Genomic DNA, 18,055 nt, shown 5'->3' on the forward strand with positions numbered 1-18,055 from the left:
TAGTCCGAACACTCTGCTGCTCCCTAGACTTGAAATGCTCATTTCCAAACTCAGATGTGGTGGTGTGCACAGCTCTCCCCATTCTCCCTCCCTCCCCTTGCTTCTCCCCCAGTCCCCAACACCCCCCCCAACATTCTGAGCAAAAATGACCGTCCGCCTCCTCGCCAAATGGTCAAAGTCGCCCAGCCATCCTCTCGAGCTGTGTGCTGGTAATAGACCCTAACCCACCAGCTGAGCAAAAATGGCCGTCTGCCTCCTCAACAAACATAGTCACCCAGCCAGCCTCTTAAACTGCGCACTGGTAAAAGAACCTAACCCACCAGCTGTGCAAAAATAGCCATCCACCTCCCTACCGAATGGTCAAAGTCACCTCGCCGGCCAGTAGAGACATATCTGTATTCTTAATCCTGATTCCATCCCTAAACTTTCCTACCCATCAAAGGAGTTTTCTTTTTCATTGGTATCTAAACAGATTCCCTTGGAAGGGAAGGGAAAATGTTCAGGTTGGTAGCCCTGTTAAGCTAAAACAACCCATCCTGCTGATATTTGGTATGGTGGATCATTTGATTTATAAACTAAAGCATCAAAACACGCATGTCTCATGCTGGATAATGAAAACACAACACATTTGAGATGTGGAAGGTCACCACCACACCCATACTGCTGGTTTGTATTCAGCCATAAATGACATTCTGGTCAACACCAGAGCGGTGTTCACTCCTCAAGACAATATTTTGATGATAAATTATATTCATGGAATATTATTATCTTTACTTTTCTTCGTATGTATAAGAATCACTTGTTAATGTCCATCTCATGTACTCACATGGCAACAATCACTTGTTTTTTTTCCTGCTGCAATCAGGAGCCGAACCACTTGTGTGACCTTGAGGGAAGATTTTCCTTTCCCGGGCAAATAAACAAGCAAAATGTTTCGTGAAAAAAATCCTCATGTGACCCTGGAAATAATGTATAAGATTTGTCAGTGTCAGATCATATAAGATTGGATAAACATCAGTGGTAGCACGTCGTCTGCTCTGTTTATGTCTGGCTAAACATCTCAGCCGATATGGGTAACACTTTTAAAAAGATACAAATAACACCCAAAAATCAGTATATCATTGTACATCATATTAATAAAACTGTACAGTACCTTTCATTGACATTTTAAATATACTTAAGACAAAAAACAACAAAGGAATGCACAAAAATTGTGAATGAACTTTTAAAGAGTCGGGTCAAATGATTCAGTCAAATTCCAATAATTTTTGCTGCTCGAAGGGAAGACCTTGCCCTTTGAGGAACTCAGAAACAGGAGGTTTTTTTTAAATATCAATTTAGTGAAGGATGTTCTTCCCATGCATTTAAAAGGGATGGAAAAGTTTAAAAATATGGGCGTGTCTACCTCCCTGTTCAATCCACCCTCCCCCATCCCCACTAGGGTGCTGCCTGCCTGGCCCCATGCTCATCCACTCTTGCTGTGTCTGTTGCCCTGAATGCATCACAGCACCACACCTCACATCACCTTACCTTCCTGCATTACCTTCCCGCATATGTGATGTTTGATGTCCCATTATTTAATAATACAGTGGAGCCCCAAGTTAATTGATATCATCGATGTGGTCTCATGATTTGCGTGGCCTGCAAATATTCCCAAGCACCAGAATTCACTCGAAAACCTCTCCATTTGGAGCGAGAAAAGTGTAAAACCTGCTCAAGGATGAAGAGTTCGGTGGGTTTGTGCAGAAGACAGAAGAGATGCAGCATAGGATGGATGCGTTGCATGGAGAAGCGGAGGTAGCAGAGGCAGAGGAGGGTGGAGGTGCCAGAGGTGGCAAAGCACGTAGCCTCAATACCTGCCTTGGAAATTACAACCCCATCCCTTCCATTAAGCACCTCACTCCAGCCTTCCAAGTGAGTTTCCTTGCCTATTACGTACTTTGTATTAATACTTGTTTCTTTTCAGTTCAAATCAGTAAATTTTATATTTAATAAATGGGTTTTAGTGGGAGTTGACATGGGACCCAGAACCAATTAGCCTATTTCCCATAAGATCAATGCCCCAACTTTAGCAGTTTCATGGTTCGTGGTACTTTTCATGAAACCAACTAGGCACAAAACTCGGGGCTTCACTGTAGTATGGTACTGTTTGTGAGGATAATAGTACCTATGGTGCTTCTGTATCAGTCTCTATTGATTAAGGTATGTGAGAGTTTGGGTTTGGGCCTGGAATGCATCTCTGGCTTTTCTTCAGTATCTTATGGGGAAAACTGCTTCGACATCCGGCAACTCACTGTTCGAACATTCCCACCAGTACAAGACGCTTATGGTTATCGGTTATGCCTGTACTGAAATGCCATTCTAATTTTTGTCAAGAGCTTGTAAGTCTCTCTGACAATCTTGCTGATGTATTTTTTGGATGACAAATTATCCTGGATAAACACTTCCAGGTCCTTCTCTTCTTTCGCTTTTGTGACTGGTTCCTTTCCCATTGAGTAGTTCAGTGATGGCCTCTTTGCATTTTTACCCATTTCCAATACAGTATTTTGCATTTTTTTGCATTAAATTTCATTTCCCATACCTGGTTCCAATCATAAAAGCTGTCCAGATCTTCCTGCAGCATTTTACAATCCTCTTTAACTTCTAGTCTCCTCATAACCTTTGCATCATTGGCAAACAGACTTGCATAACTGTTCATTCCATCCACCATGTCGTTTAAGTAAACCAGGAACATTACGTGTGCTAGCACCATGCCCTGCATTACTCCACTTGTTACTTTCCTTCACCCTAACATCCTGTCCTCCATCACTGTCCTCATCTGTTGGTCTCTCATGAAGTCTCTCATCCACTCCAAGAGGTTCCCCTTCAGTCCTCCTACGTGCTCCAATTTCCATACTACTCACTTACAAGGTACCTTGTCAAAGATTTTCTCCAGATCTAAGTACACACAATCCACCCAACTATTTTTCTCCTGCAGCACATCAATTGCCCTTGAGTAGAAGCTCAACAAAATAGAGACATACAGCCTTCCATTTCTGAATCCAAACTGACTTTCTGCCAAAATGTCCATCTCATCCAGAGATTTTATCCACCTTTCATTCAAGATTTTCTTGCACAATTTTGATACCATGCAGGTCAAAGACACTGGTCTATAACTCAGGGGTTCTTCCTTATCCCCTCCTTTGTAAACTGGTACCACAATGGCCCTCTTCCATTCCCATAGCACTTTCCCTCCTTCCAGAGAACACACAATTAAATCAAGAATTTTATCTGCCAGTTGTTCTCTGTATTCCTTTAGTATCCAATGAAAGATCCCGTCAGGCCCTGGGGCCTTCCATTACATCTTGACCTTCCAGTAATTTATATACTTCCAGCACATCCACTTTTAACACAACATTTCTAGTCACTCCTTCCCCTTCAGCAAAATCACTTTCCTTAACCCTCCCTGTGCCAACGACATACATGTACATCACCCCCTACATGCACGGGCAGTGCCGCTGATGTACATGTACATAAGCAGTTTGATATACAGTACACCCTCATTATCGACGGGGGTTAGGTACCTAAGATACCCGTCGATGCCCAAAACCGTCGATACCGATTTTCGTCTGGTCAGATACCCTTTGTTTATATATTTTGGTATCCCTTCAAACACTCGTATGTAATATGCATTTAGTTTTAGTGTTTCTTAAAAATAAATTAGTTAGGCAATTGAAAATTGAATATCATAATAAAACTACTTATATTAAGTAAAGAATTATGGAAAAAATAGCATAATCTCTGATGTTGATGCGTAGTGGTCGTACACTGGACCTCAACTTGTAATGGCTGCTGTATTATCACTTCTCTCTCCACTTACACCTCACTCCATCTAAAAATAAAAGGCGAAACCAGCAGTTGTTGCCATCCATACGTTTACATAACCGTGTGTTTAAAAAAAAAAAAAAAAAAAAAAAAAAAAAACGAAAGCAGCAGTGGTGGTCATTCATACGTTCTAATAACTGAGAGTGTGAGGCAAGTGTTACGTTTGATCAGCTGTTGCACCGATCTTCACAACACACACGTGGTGCTGCTAGCTCATACCAGAGACCACGCTCTCCCATTTACTTTCATTCTTGTATTCCATTTCTCCCAGACCTAAATTTTCACGACTGTATGGCAGTTTATGCTATCAAAGATGAATCTTAGCCTAGCTTTCGCTAGGATCTTCTTTTAGGAAAATTCAACTCTCCTTATGCTCGTATATTTCATATTTAATCTCAGCTTAACTTTTGCAAGAAATATCCTTTATTGACAAAAAATCCAACTCGTCTTTAACATTATAACAAATTCTATATCTTAAACAGTAAACTATACAGAAATGTAATTCTGCTCACCATTCAGTTTATTGTAGTGCTGTCAGTTTTTGGAGACTGGTCTGAAGAATTGCTCAATTTTGGTCTGAGATATTTCCCTCCCCATAGATCGCTGAATCTCCACTTAGGGCATCATGGCACTTTCCAGCAACCTCTTCGTTTTAAGTGACCTCTCAAGCGATGGATCTATTTCAAACAGACAATCAGTGAGGGCCCGTGTCATTCTTAACACTTCTCCTAGGTTTTCCAGAGTGAGTGTGGGGAGCTGTTCCTCTTCTAGTTCATCCTCAACCTGCTCTCGAACCTCGATGAGTTGTTCTAGTTCCTCATCTGTCAGGGCTTCACCAGCATGTCCCAAAAGTTCATCTTCTATCTCCTCAGGTTGTAAATTTGAAAAACCGTCACCACCAACTTCATGAGCCAGCTTCACGATGTTGAGTAACTGGGGAACAATAGAGGGGAATCCTTGGAAATCGTTTACGACGTCAGGCCATAATTTTCTCCAACACGAGTTCACACATTTTGTTGTCAACTCGTCGTGACTTTCTTTAATGAAAGCTATGCACTGGGCGATATTATACTGCCTCCATATTTCCCTGCTTGTGGCCTCACTTTTCTCATCAAGAGACTCCCTGATCATGGCAAATGTTTTCTCTGCATATTTTGCTTTGAAAACGGCGATGACTCCCTGATCCATTGGTTGCAAAATTGAGGTTGTATTCTTGGGGAGGAAGACAACCTCAACGTTGGGGTGGGCAAATTTTAAACTTTCTGGATGCCCAGGGCAGTTGTCCAAAACAAGTAAAACTTTAAATTCCATTCCCAGGTTTGCCAGATATTTTTCCACCTCTCGGACAAAACAGTTGTGGAACCAATCAAGAAACAATTCAGCTGTCATCCATGCTTTCTTGTTTGATCGGTAAAACACAGGCAGGAGGTTCATGTCTCTATTTTTTAAAGCATGTGGACATTTGGAATGATACAGGAGCATGGGTTTTATCATATGTCCTGCTGCATTACCACACATCAGCACAGACACACGATCTTTTGCTGCTTTAAAGCCTGGCGCACTCTTCTCCTCCTTCGAAATGTACGTTCTTTTAGGCATTTTCTTCCACCACAGGCCTGTTTCCTCCGCATTAAACACTTGTTCAGGCCTGTACCCTTTCTCCCTCATAAGTTCAGCAAAGTCACGTGGGTACAATTCTCCTGCTATCTGATCTGTTGAAGCTGCTTCACCAGTCATCCTAATGTTATGTAGGCCATACCTTTTCTTAAAATTCTCGAACCAGCCCTTGCTGGCTGCAAATTTCTTTTGCCTAGAAGCACCAACATTACTAGGCCTATCATCATCGTCATTACTTTCATCACCATCATCACTATTTTACCTGCCTCACTTTCATCACCATTATCTTCAACACCACTGCTTTCACCAGCAAACTGAGCATAGAGTTGTTTTGCTTTGTTTCTGATGAACTGGGAGTCTAGCGGCACGTGTCGGCGGTTTAAGTCCTCAATCCAAATATTCAGTCCCTTTTCCATTTTCACCAAGGCATCATCTCTCACATGCATCGTTACTTTAGCCGATCCTCATGTGCACGAAGCCAGAGCATCTTTAATGTCTTTTTCTCTCTGTTTTATGCCACGAACACTAGACTCATTCATGCCATACTCGCGACCAACCGCTGCATAGCTCATTCCACTTCTAAGTTTTTGTAATACCGTATTTCGCGGCATGTAAGACACACTTTTTTGTCTCAAAGTTACATTAAAATATCCCCATGCGTCCTGCACGCTAGACTGAGGCAGGTTAGTTTGGCTCCATTGAGAAGAAACTCATAAAGATGATCATCTCACTGCTCAGCAACCACAGGAGGTTTCTACAGTATGCAGATTTGATTTGATTTTTAAAAATAATATACACTAGTGTGTATATGCAGCAGATTTAAGAAACACGCGAGATCAGAAACACACAAAACTTTCGCGGCTTTGTTTACAGCTCAACTGGCTAACATCGTGAAGATATTTAGCGGTTTAGCAGTTTAGCATCCACACTATTCCAGCAAGCTAACGTACATGATCACTGGTGAACTGTCTGCTAACCTTCTGAAAGGCAATCATGACCACTTTGCTTGCCATCCATTCACTAACTAGCAAAGCAATCATACTGGAGAGATGCTGGCTAGTGAAACTGCCAAGTCATCAAAACAGACTTTCGTCACGTATGGAAATTCAGTAACCCTAATTAGGTCAGTTACTTTTGTGACATTTTGTGAGTGTATATATGCAGCAGATATTAAAACACGCAAGTTCAAGAACACAAAGCATTCACTGTTTGTTTTCAGCTCAACTGGCCAACACCGTCAAGGGGTTTAGCGGTTTAGCAACTTAGCAGGTTAGCATCTAGCATACACCCTCCTCTAGCAAGCTAACATGCTCACTGGTGAACTGTCTGCTAACCTTCTGAAAGGCAATCATGACCACTTTGCTTGCCATCCACTTACTAACTAGCAAAGCAATCATACTGGAGAGATGCTGGCTAGTGAAACTGCCAAGTCATCAAAACAGACTTTCGTCACGTATGGAAATTCAGTAACCCTAATTAGGTCAGTTACTTTTGTGACATTTTGTGAGTGTATATATGCAGCAGATATTAAAACACGCAAGATCAAGAACACAAAGCATTCACTGTTTGTTTTCAGCTCAACTGGCCAATACCGTCAAGGGGTTTAGCGGTTTAGCAACTTAGCAGGTTAGCGTCTAGCGTACACCCTACTCTAGCAAGTGTGGTATACGCAATTCAGTGGATGGTACTGAGGACCAGTTACTGTATGAGAGTGACAGTGAAACAGTGATGATGACTGTGGTGATGACTTCCAGTGATGCTTCAGGACTTGGGGGAAAGTAGTGATGAATTCTCAGGATTTGAAGACGAGTGAAATTTTCACCATGTCAGTAATATGAAGTGAATATAGGTTTTAGGTGATCATGACAGATGCAACCATGGAAAGTTTAGGATCAATGGTGCTGTACACCTTTATTCTTGCACTGACGATGTTTGGATGAATAAATTGTTTGAGATGTTTCATGTCCTTAAGTGATGATATTTATATTGAACAACCAAATACATTTTGATGTTTTTGGCATATAATAAAGCCACTGGGTACTCCAAAACGGACTGATGTAAATGTTTCAGAGGCAAGCGAATGTTGCATGTGGTGTGTACATGTGTGATTGTGTGTGTGTACCATAGTGACTAGGAGGCAGCAGTGTTAAGACCAAAAATGGATGTTTTCACAGTACTCGAATGTTTTGAGATGGATGTCTGTTTTTAGCAAATTCTGATAAGAGAAATATGCATTTTTAATTGTTGATGCTGCAAGGAAAACAGCTGACAGTAAGGGAGTGATACTGGGAGAAGAGGGTAGAAACAGATGTCTAGCGCTTGGTATGCAGAAAGTTGCTAAGGGATAGTTTCACCATTCTCGACATGTTTTGAGATGAATGTCTGTTTTTAGTAAATTGTGATCAGTGAAGAACGTATTTTTAACTGCTGATGCTGCAAGGGAAACATCGCAGACAGTGAGGAAGTGATACTGAGAGGAAGGGGTAAAGACTGCTGTCTAGCGACTGGGAGGCAGCAGTGTTACTAAGGTGTAACAATGGATGTTTTCACCATACTCAGTATGTTTTGAATGAATGTTTATAGTAAATTATGATCAGTGAAGCATGCATTTTTAATTGTTGATGCTGCAAGGCAAACATAGCAGACAGTGAAGGAGTGATACTGAGAGAAGAGAGTAAAAACAGCTGTCTATCCTGTTCCCAAGCAGCCTTGCTATATCGAACTTTGGTTGTGAAACACTGTAATTTGTGTATTTACAAGTGCTACCTTTTTATATTATTTGTGGAGGTAATTACAGGTTAGTTAGAGTGCATGATTAATGATGGTAGTAGTTTGATATTGTGCTTGAGTCAAGGCAATGTGAGGAAATTCCGTAACAGGTGTGGAATATGACGGGGTTCTTTTAGGATAAATGAACTGATGTGAACATTCATTGTACTTTATGTTTTCGTCAGTGAATGAAAGAACAGAGTTTATTGACTTCAATTGTGGTTTTAAATTCATAAAATATTAAAAACTGTGTTTATATCAGTTTACTGATACATATTTATCAACAAAGTTGAGATGGCCTCGTGGTTTGAAGTCACGTTTTGTTAAGACGGGGTTTTGTTTTCTTTTCTCTTTTCCTGTATAATTCTTTGTACATAAAAGAAGAAACTAAAGGATGATGAGCAGTACTGAATAGATTCTGAAAGGTGAGTGTGTATCTAAGTGATAGTGGCTCATATCAGTTACGTTTTGTCAAGAAGGGGCATTGTTTTCTTTTCCTGTACCATTCTTTGAATATAAAAAAAGAAACCAAAGGCTGATGATCAGTAATGAATAGATTCTGAAAGGTGAGTGTGTATCTGTGTGGTAATGGCTCTTATCAAGAAACCTTACTGCAGTCTTGGTTGGGGCAAACTTTTTTTTCACAGAACTGTCTTGCCAGAATTAGGGTGCGTCTTTCACAATGCTGCGTCTTACATGCCACGAAATACGGTATTTCGTTCTTTACTTCCAGAGTAAGTACTTTCCTTGCTTTCTTAGCTGCCTTATTTCCAGTTGGAGTGTTACAAGGGCGCTTCGGAGCCATGATGATCGCGAAAGCACGATAGATGTGGCCGAACACGATGTGAGAACAACAGACCAACGTGGACTGATGCTGATGTTTGTTGGGTCGGCGGGAACATGCCGCGAGCAGCCGGAGACACCTGGCGGGATGGTGCGCAAACTGGCTAGGAGATGCCAATACAATTCTTTATTTTTTTTTTTTTTTAATAATAATAATTTCAATAACTCCGAATGGAAAAAAAAAATGTCAATAATCAAATCTGTCGATAAAAAAAACGTCCAATAATGAGGGAGTACTGTACTGTACAGTATTTGCCAAAATTCGAAAATTCAGATTAGGCGCCCCAAAATCGGCTGGGATATTCCTGTGCCTCTCTAGGCCTCTCTAGGTCTTCCTGTATCATCCATATACCCAAAAAGAGAGTTTTTGGCTCGAATAGCATAGCTACCAATGAAGAAAACGAAGATCTACTTCAACTCACTGGGTGTCGGAGGTGGCCAATAAAGTCTATGGATGTTACTCCGAAGTTTTCAGCCACCTGGTTAGGGAGAATAGACCTCAAAATCGACCTAAATGACTTCTGTGGGTACTTTTATGGTTGTTCTCCATGTTTTCTCATCTTTCTAACCTATCTTGCAAAAAAAAAAAAAAAAAAAAAAGTCAAAAAATGGCCAGCACCATGGCTCCATGAGGGTCCAAAAGTTTGCTAGCACTCGGAGGGTGAATGAAAACTGATTGGAAACTTTTATTTATTATTGCAGCTTGCAATACTGGATCTTTGTAGACCTTTCCCTCTACTTTCACCTTATCCCTTCCTTGTGTTTCAATGTGCCACTGACAATCCTATAAAACAATTTAGGTTCCTCCTTACATTTGTCAATTACACCTCTTTCAAAGTTTCTTTCTTCTTCTCTACAGAATCTTGTATATTAATTTCCAGTTCTTTTGCATTCTTCCTTTGTTCTGTTGTTCGCTCTCTTCCTCCATTTTTCCATGCCACATCCCTTTCTCTTTTTGTTATCATATACCTTCTGTTGAACCAATGCTTTTCCAAGGCTCTCTCTCCCACTTACTCTTGGCACATATTTTTCCACACCCAAGATGTACAAGCCTACAAAGATATTCCACTTCTTCAGTGTCTATCTTGTTTCTCTGAATTCTCTCCAATCCACATCTGCGAAAAATTTCCTCAATCCTGTGAAGTTTGCTTTCCCAAAGTTGTATCATCCATGCCTGTACAGCTCATCTCTTGGCACTACATTTCCTTCTATCATTTGGAACTCAGCTACTACATGATCACTTTTTCCTATAGAACACAGATATTTCACCAATTCAATAACGTCCAGTTCTTTCGTTAGCAGTAAATCTAGTCTTTCTGGTATGTCATCACCTCTAGATCTTGTCTCTTCTTTGACCCACTGGGTCATTACATTATTTATTGCTATCTTTAACAGTATACTGCCCCACAAATCTACACTACTTCCTAAGTCTCGCTCCTCCCAGTTCACCTCTTTACAATTAAAGTCCCCCATCAGGATTATATTGTTGCATTTCTCAGTCACTTTCTGTAGGTGTCTAACCATGTCTGACAACATCTGGTATTCAGCCTCATTCCATGTCCTTGTCTTAGGGGGGACATATGCTACTGTGATGTCTTTCTAGCCTTTCCCTCTGGTTTCTAGTTTCACATTTATCACCTCTGACTTACCTTCTCCCAGTTCCACAGTATCAACATTTATGTTGCTCTTCACTGCTATCATCACTCCTCCAGTTTTTTGTTTTCTATCAAATCAGAGTTTGTATTTGCCATCTCCCACTTGGATATCAATATCCTCTCTTAACTTGGTCTCTAGAAAGCACATAATATCTGGCTCATTTACCCCTCAAGAAATCAATTTCCAGCCTTGCTGAGATTAGGCCATCTATGTTAGCATACAGCACTTTCAATCTTTTTATGTTGTGTGTGTGTAGGGGGAGGGGGGGCAGGGGGACAGCTGACTGAGTGTAACAGATCAGTTCGCATCAGATAATTTTAGCCATTAAATTAAGACTGCTTGTTTTAGCAAAGTCCTACAAAAAAGACAAGGCATTGTTTTTTTTTTCTATGTGGGTCAAGCAAGCACCTATGTGGTCTTACAATGGAATTTTGGATGGGTGGCCACAGATGAGGGCTGAGATCTGAGATTTTCTTGTACATTTTTTTTAAATTTACTGGGCCAAGTCAGGGTTTATCTTTCTGTGCAAAACATGTTTAGCCCAATTAAGGCCTACATAAACAGAGGGTCCACAGTACATTCTCGTTCATTATTCCTTCAACTTGGCTTCTTGTTTTTAATTCTTAGCTTAACAACATCTCATAAATAATAACAACTCATAAAAATCTCCTACCTGATGAACCAGCCCTTTGGTCTCTGGGGTGATGACATCTTCAAACAGAGTCTTAAGCTCACGAGAGGAACCCAGTCTACCATGGTCAGAAGATGCCAGAAATTCATCAAGCTCTCTCAGGGCTTCAACTGCAAATTCTGGGGCTTGGCAGCGTTCAATCTGTTGTGATGCCAACAGCTCCACCCCTTCTGTACACCATTTGTTGGCCTGTGTAAGAAAAATATTTAATGGAGATTTGTGTTATTTCATTGTTTTAACTGTTAACATTTTAACAGACAAATATACAGTGAGGCAGATAACAGCAGATAAACCAACTATAAATATCACGCTAGTTTGCTGGCTGTACAAGATGAATTATGGCACAGGGGTTTCAGGCATGAATACATTTTCCTTTCTACAAACCTGTATCTCTTTCTACATCAGAAATACTTACAAAGAGTAACAAAGGCATTACTAAATTTCTTCCATCTCCATAATTTCATCCAATCCTACGCTGGCCCATGAGAAGCACAGAAGTCAGGGGCTAGGCAAGTTGGTCCTGACATTTAAGATGAGAGTGACCAGCCTCACCCATCCCTGAGTGGCATTATGTGAGCAACATATCCCAACCAACCCCTGGATATCAACCTACACAGGCTCAATCCAATTGGAGCGCCTTAATTACCCACTAAACCACCCGGTGCCATAATTTGATTATATGGTTACCACCCAGCATGGTAAATGGTTTCCTGGTTATTTCAATTACAAAATTTAGAACATATTGCAAATAATCCTATTAATAATATTAAGTAGGATACAGAAATAAGAATTTTTTAAAAGATCATAATGAATTGCCAGAACTATCAACAAGGGGTTCAGTAACATGAGCCAATCATTTACTTATCATTCAAACCTTCAAAATCCAGACTCCACCTCATGCAAAAAAAACATTCATTCATATTTTTCACTCTGTTCTCCTTTTTCAGGCACTCTAGCTAGAAGCCATTAAACTAATTACACTAACATCCATGCATCAGATGCGATGACTGGAAGAATCATCACAAACCAAAGGGGAATGAGATCATTAATACAGCATTTACCTTCAATAATAATGTCTGACAAGGCAGGGTGACCATCCCCTTTAAGTCATCAATGAACTGTTCCCATTTGAAAAGAGAATGTAGGGACTTAGGTTATGGTCTCGCACAGGTTCAATAATAATGTCTGACAAGGCAGGGTGACCATCCCCTATAAGTCATCAATGAACTGTTCCTACTTGAAAAGAGAAAGTAGGGCCTTAGGTTATGGTCTCACACAGGTCCTGTATGCCACCATTTTTTCCATGACTTTGCCTTGTCCACACTACTTTCTGCTTGTGTATCTTTGGTTTTTATTTGTTTTTGTGTACCTCAACTGGGACATAGAACAATTAAGCTTATTTGTGGCAGTTCCTGATTATTCTGTCACACCAGTGTTTATTTCTTAAATTCACAGCAGCCGTAAGTGACACATCTTAAGACAAACGTCTCTTGATTTTTTTTTCCATTCTTCAAAGAATGCTTCTTTAATCATATCTTATATCTTTCTTACTCTTAGCCAGTTAACATATTTGACTTTATGTTTTTGAGGAGTTGTTCTATCCAATTAATGTAAATCTGCCTTAAATAGATGTCTAATTACAACTTTTGGGCTTCAACAAGGTCTGAGCTAAATGAACATTCTTTTCATTTAAAATTATGGCAACATACAGTGCCCCCTCCGCTTACATGAATAAAGTGTTAACCTGGCCATCTGTGTAATTGGATGCCATATAACCTGGCCCCTTTAATTCTATTATACCTAGTGCGTTAACCAAGTGGTTTAGTGGTAGGCGGTGGTGACCATCATCCATTGATGTACAGCTGTTTACTTCTTCCTTCACTTTATCATTCATTTCCTGTGTCTGCCCCTCCTCACTTCCTATTTCTCCCATCTTTCCTCTCACTTCTGATTACTCTTTTTTCCTTTTCAGGTGCCTTTACATTGAGCTACAAGTCCAATGATTTACTGTAAGCGAGGAAACCATTTACAACACTGGATGGCAATAACAGTATAAGCGACCATTATGTGTTCCTTATGTGTCAACAAGTGACCCGGAGGAGGGTTAGTGCCCCTTCCCATAAAACAACTAAGTCAGAGACACTGTACAGGATTATGGCACCTACCTATAGATGGACAGTTAACCAAGTCTCTGGCTGGACCCAACTTTCCTACAAAAAAAAAAAACTTTATAAACTGAACTAGACTACAGATAGGCTTCCTATTGGCAAAGCCTAGGGTACATGGGCAAGGCAGATATAAGAGTGACATTAAAAAGGAATTTTAAAAATGGACTCTGTGGCGCAGCTCTGGGCACTGATGGGGATAGGAATCTATGCCAAAGGGTACAAAGCATTCCACTTCCCAGGCTGTCACTTCTGTTAAACATTTGAGGGACTTGAACCTGGAAGCAATGCCCAGCTGGCTACCGTATCATTGGGCACATAATGGTGGGGTAGTCACAGTGCTTGGTCACACTTGGATGGATGTCCCAGTAAATATCCTGGTGGCATACCCTGAGGCAACTGGCACAGCTCCTACAGCTGGTGGGCTATGGATCCCTGTTTCCCAATCTAGGCGAATATAAAGAAAAAACCTGCAGAAATTAAATTACCTGTAAGGCTCAGAGTAGCATCTTGGAATGTTTGCAGTATGAGGGATACGGGGGGAAGTGGTACAACCCTTCGGCAGGGGGATGTCTGTTGTATACAGGAAGTCAGATAGAGAGGAGAAGCAGCAAGGAAGAAAGTTGGGAAAGGCTGTAGGTACAAGTTATTTTGGAAGGGAAGTAAGGACAGATATGGTGGGCTAGGTATGCTTGCTGAGGAGAAATGGATGTGTTATGTTATAAATGTAATACGAGTATATAAATGAATCAGTGTTGAAATCAATGTGCGAAAAACTGGTAAAATATACTGTAATCCCAACTTTACGGTTACAAGGCAACTGAAACGATCAGACAAATGGGTAAATTCTCGGACTGGCAAGTATATAAATAATATAACAGTGTGTGTCACTTTGACTGGCCACCCCCGCATGGGTTAGTCATGTGAAACTGGGTGAAGTTGGGGACGTGAAGTGAAGGTATTTCTGGTCAAGGTTGTTTCCTAGTTAACCCCTACACCGCGGGCTTGTTTACCAATGACTTGCGTGTCCCGCGGGGTTATTTGGGCTCCGACAGACTCTCAAAAAATATTTGCCAAAAATCAGTTATTAGTCCTAGAATATTAAAATTACATATGGTTATGGCACATACCTTCAGCTTTCTCCTGGAATGATTGTTGAGCCTTTGTCGGTTACCGTAGGACTTGTGGAGACCTCTGAAGTAGGGTAACGAAGTCTCCACTTTACACTTCCCGATAACCCGTAATATGATTACCACAGCCAGATACAAACACTATAAACACTATTCTACAATTTTCAAGTAGTTTGGGATCCATACTCAAAAAAAAAACACTGTGAAAGCAATGGAAATTACGAGCGCGTCTGATCGTCGCACTTGCGCTAGTTCGATCTAGGCACTCTGTCATTTATTATTCATAAAACCCCTCACACTTTATATTTCTATTACTATATCACACTTATGTATATCTGGAGTCTTTCTCCATAAGTTTCCTTCAGTCGTATTAGTTTACTGTCACTGAAGTCATTCAATTTTTCAGTCAGTAAAATACATAGAGAGCCACGGATTCACTCTCACTATTATAACATAAATTATTTGTACTCATATTCTTATATTACTAATTACTTATATTACTATTTACATTTTCTATTCTATTTTCAATATTTACCCTGCTATTTTACTTACACTATGTTATTCACTGTCACTTTCAGTAAGATCTATCTATCTATTGCCAGACGCCTCAATCCCGTTTGGGGTGGCCACAAACAAATCGCCTCCAAGTCGCCCTGTCCCCCGCCATTTCACTGCCCTGCTCCCAACTCACACCCCCCTCTCTCATATACCTCTCCACCCCATCCCTCCATCTCATCCTCGGTCTCCCCCTCCCTCTTCCACCCTCCACCTCACTCACATACACTCTCTTCGTCAATCTTTCACCCTCCATCCTCTCCACATGGCCAAACCACCTCAGTGTTTTCCTCACAACGCTTCCTATCACATCCACATCCACACCACAACGCTCCTTTATATCCTCATTCGTCAGCCTGTCTCTCCACGTGACTCCACAGGCTCCTCTTAAATAACTCACTTCCACTGCTCTCACTCTTGACTTGTGTCCTTCCAACAATGTCCAAGCTTCACTTCCGTACGTTAAGTAAGTAAGATAAAACTATAATACACTGTTCAATCATATGAACTGAACATCCATTGCTTTCACCTGCTATTTACACATTATTTACACATTATTTCCAAATAATTCTGCTTCCACACTTGCACTGTTAGAACTGCTTCTGGCTGTGATAATCGAAGAAGCAGGTAACACAGAGGGGAACCTGGCACTCAGCGCACTGCCAAGAGGTGCATTTATGCTCAGGTGTGCGGCGTGTGGTATGCGCACATACCTGACACCTGCGAATCGCAGCCTTCCTTTTCCCAGTGGCAGGCATTAGCTCAAGTCTGTGACGATCCATATACGCCCTCTGCTCAAGTCGGTCGGGAAGTGTTACTGGATGGCGCCTTGGAGTTGCTGCTTGCACCCTACCATATCTTTCCAGCAGCTGCTGGACACAAGTCCTGGCGAACAACCTCAGGGAGAAGGACTTGGGTGGCTTTACCTTCATCTTGTACAGGATGAAGGCGTTCAGCATCGTCATATCTATGAGATGCAGAAAAACTTTCCTGTACCACCTAGTATTCTTCCTGAGGCAGTCGATCTCACCAATCATCATGTCGGACTTGTCCACCAGCCGCATGTTGATATTATAGTCCAACACAGCATCAGGTTTCATCACAGGTTCGCCTGTCCTACGGTCGACCTTCCCACTGTCTCTCATCTCCCCCTTATGTACGGTGGTGAGCATGTGCACGACTCTCTTGTCATGCCACCGTATTGCCAGCATCTTCTCACACTTGCGTAGGTGCACGTCTCCTTGCTGCGGGGTTCCCGCCTCTGGGAATTTGGGGAAGTTGGCAAGATTACTTTTCACAGTGCCGCAGGAGCCAATGCCGTGCTCAGAAAGGTATTTGGCAAGTTTCGGTGCTGTATAGTAGTTGTCTGTATACAGCACATGATTCCCACCAAAATACTTTTCTAGGAGCACTTTCACTACACAGCCTGAGAAGCCAAGGGGGTGCGTTTTATCGAGATCGACAGTGCTGGCTGAATATATGACGAAGTCAAGGATGTACCCTGTCTTACAGTCGCACAGTACAAAGAACTTAATTACAAAGCGATGGCGTTTGCTTGGAATGTACTGAACAAACTGAAGACGTCCTCTGAACAAAACCAAGGATTCATCAATGACAACCTTCTGAAATGGGTGGAAGAATGACATGAACTTATCCTTCATTCTGCTCAGAATCTCCCGGATCTGCCAGAGTGGGTCGGTTTGGGAAGGTACATCGTTGTCGGCAAAGTGCAGGTTTCCCATGATGTTCCGGAAGCGATTTCTGGCCATGTACTTATTGAAGGTGGGTGAGGGTAGTAAGGGGTCCATGGACCAGTATTCTTCCAACTCATGCTTCTTGGAGTGTGGCATGAGAAGCATGAGGGCAAAGAACACATACAGCTCCTGCACTCCCAGCATGGACCACTGTTGCATCTTGGCTGCACCTGTACCACTAGCAGCACGTTGTGATTTATACCTGTTGGTCTCATCACATATGTGCTGCATGACTTCGTCATCTAGGAAGGCCAAAAGGTAGTCAACACACTCAGCATTTTCGTCCATAGTGAAGGCAGGCTGAACTCCTGAGGAGCTCTCATCGAAAACAAGATTTTCGGGGACAAAATCTGACCCTTCCGTCCACGTGAAGGCGTCCAGGATTCCCTGTCGTGGCGGTGTAGGGCAGGTGGTGGTGGTGGTGGTGGTGGTGGAGGTTGGCTGTGAGGGAGGCTTATCTCTGTCAAGGTCACTCTCACTGACCCTAGGTTGCCGTACAGCACTAGCAGCCTTTACCCTACTAGCTACACTACTTTTCACTCTCCTAGATCTACCTCTACCTCTACGGCCTGCCTTCACTGTTGATGCTGGTGGTGACTCTGACGACGAAGACTCCGGAGATAACTCAGCCGACGATGATGACGAGATGAGTAAAGCGGGGCTTGGGGAACGGGGAGGTGAATGCACTCATGACTCATAGTGGGCTGGGTCACGTGGGGGCATTGTTTTGGGGCTAACACGCCGCCTTTTCACTCCCTTCCCAAATTCTTGTCCTTCCTGCACTAAAGGCTCCTTTCCCTTGGAGCTAGACACTGATTCACTTGTTGAAGCACTCGTTGTCGCTGTTTCTGGCGCGATAACCTCACCCGGCTCATCACACGATTCACCCGAATCGTCATAGTCACTGTCCATCATTATCATGGACAATTCTGCAAGTTCTCGTGCTACTGCAGAGTCACTGAGGCCTTTCCTGCTTGCCTCAACACTTTTCTTTGGAGTAGAGGTCACAGG

The 18,055-nt window shown here is 41.9% G+C and overlaps 1 protein-coding gene across 1 annotated transcript in view; it reads right to left on the reverse strand.

Moving 5' to 3' along the window:
- The window catches only part of LOC145401055 (guanine nucleotide exchange factor DBS-like), a 1,269,176-nt gene that overhangs the window by 711,481 nt on the left and 539,640 nt on the right, over window positions 1-18,055 (reverse strand). Inside the window, exon 12 of the mRNA XM_080273428.1 lies at window positions 11,423-11,629. Within this exon, the coding sequence (XP_080129554.1) occupies window positions 11,423-11,629 (207 nt within the window). The remainder of the gene's footprint in view (window positions 1-11,422; window positions 11,630-18,055) is intronic.

This window comes from Coenobita brevimanus, chromosome 54 (genome assembly GCF_032717465.1).
Source record: "Coenobita brevimanus isolate Jiangsu-jjx chromosome 54, ASM3271746v2, whole genome shotgun sequence".
Classification (NCBI taxonomy): Eukaryota; Metazoa; Arthropoda; class Malacostraca; order Decapoda; family Coenobitidae; genus Coenobita; species Coenobita brevimanus.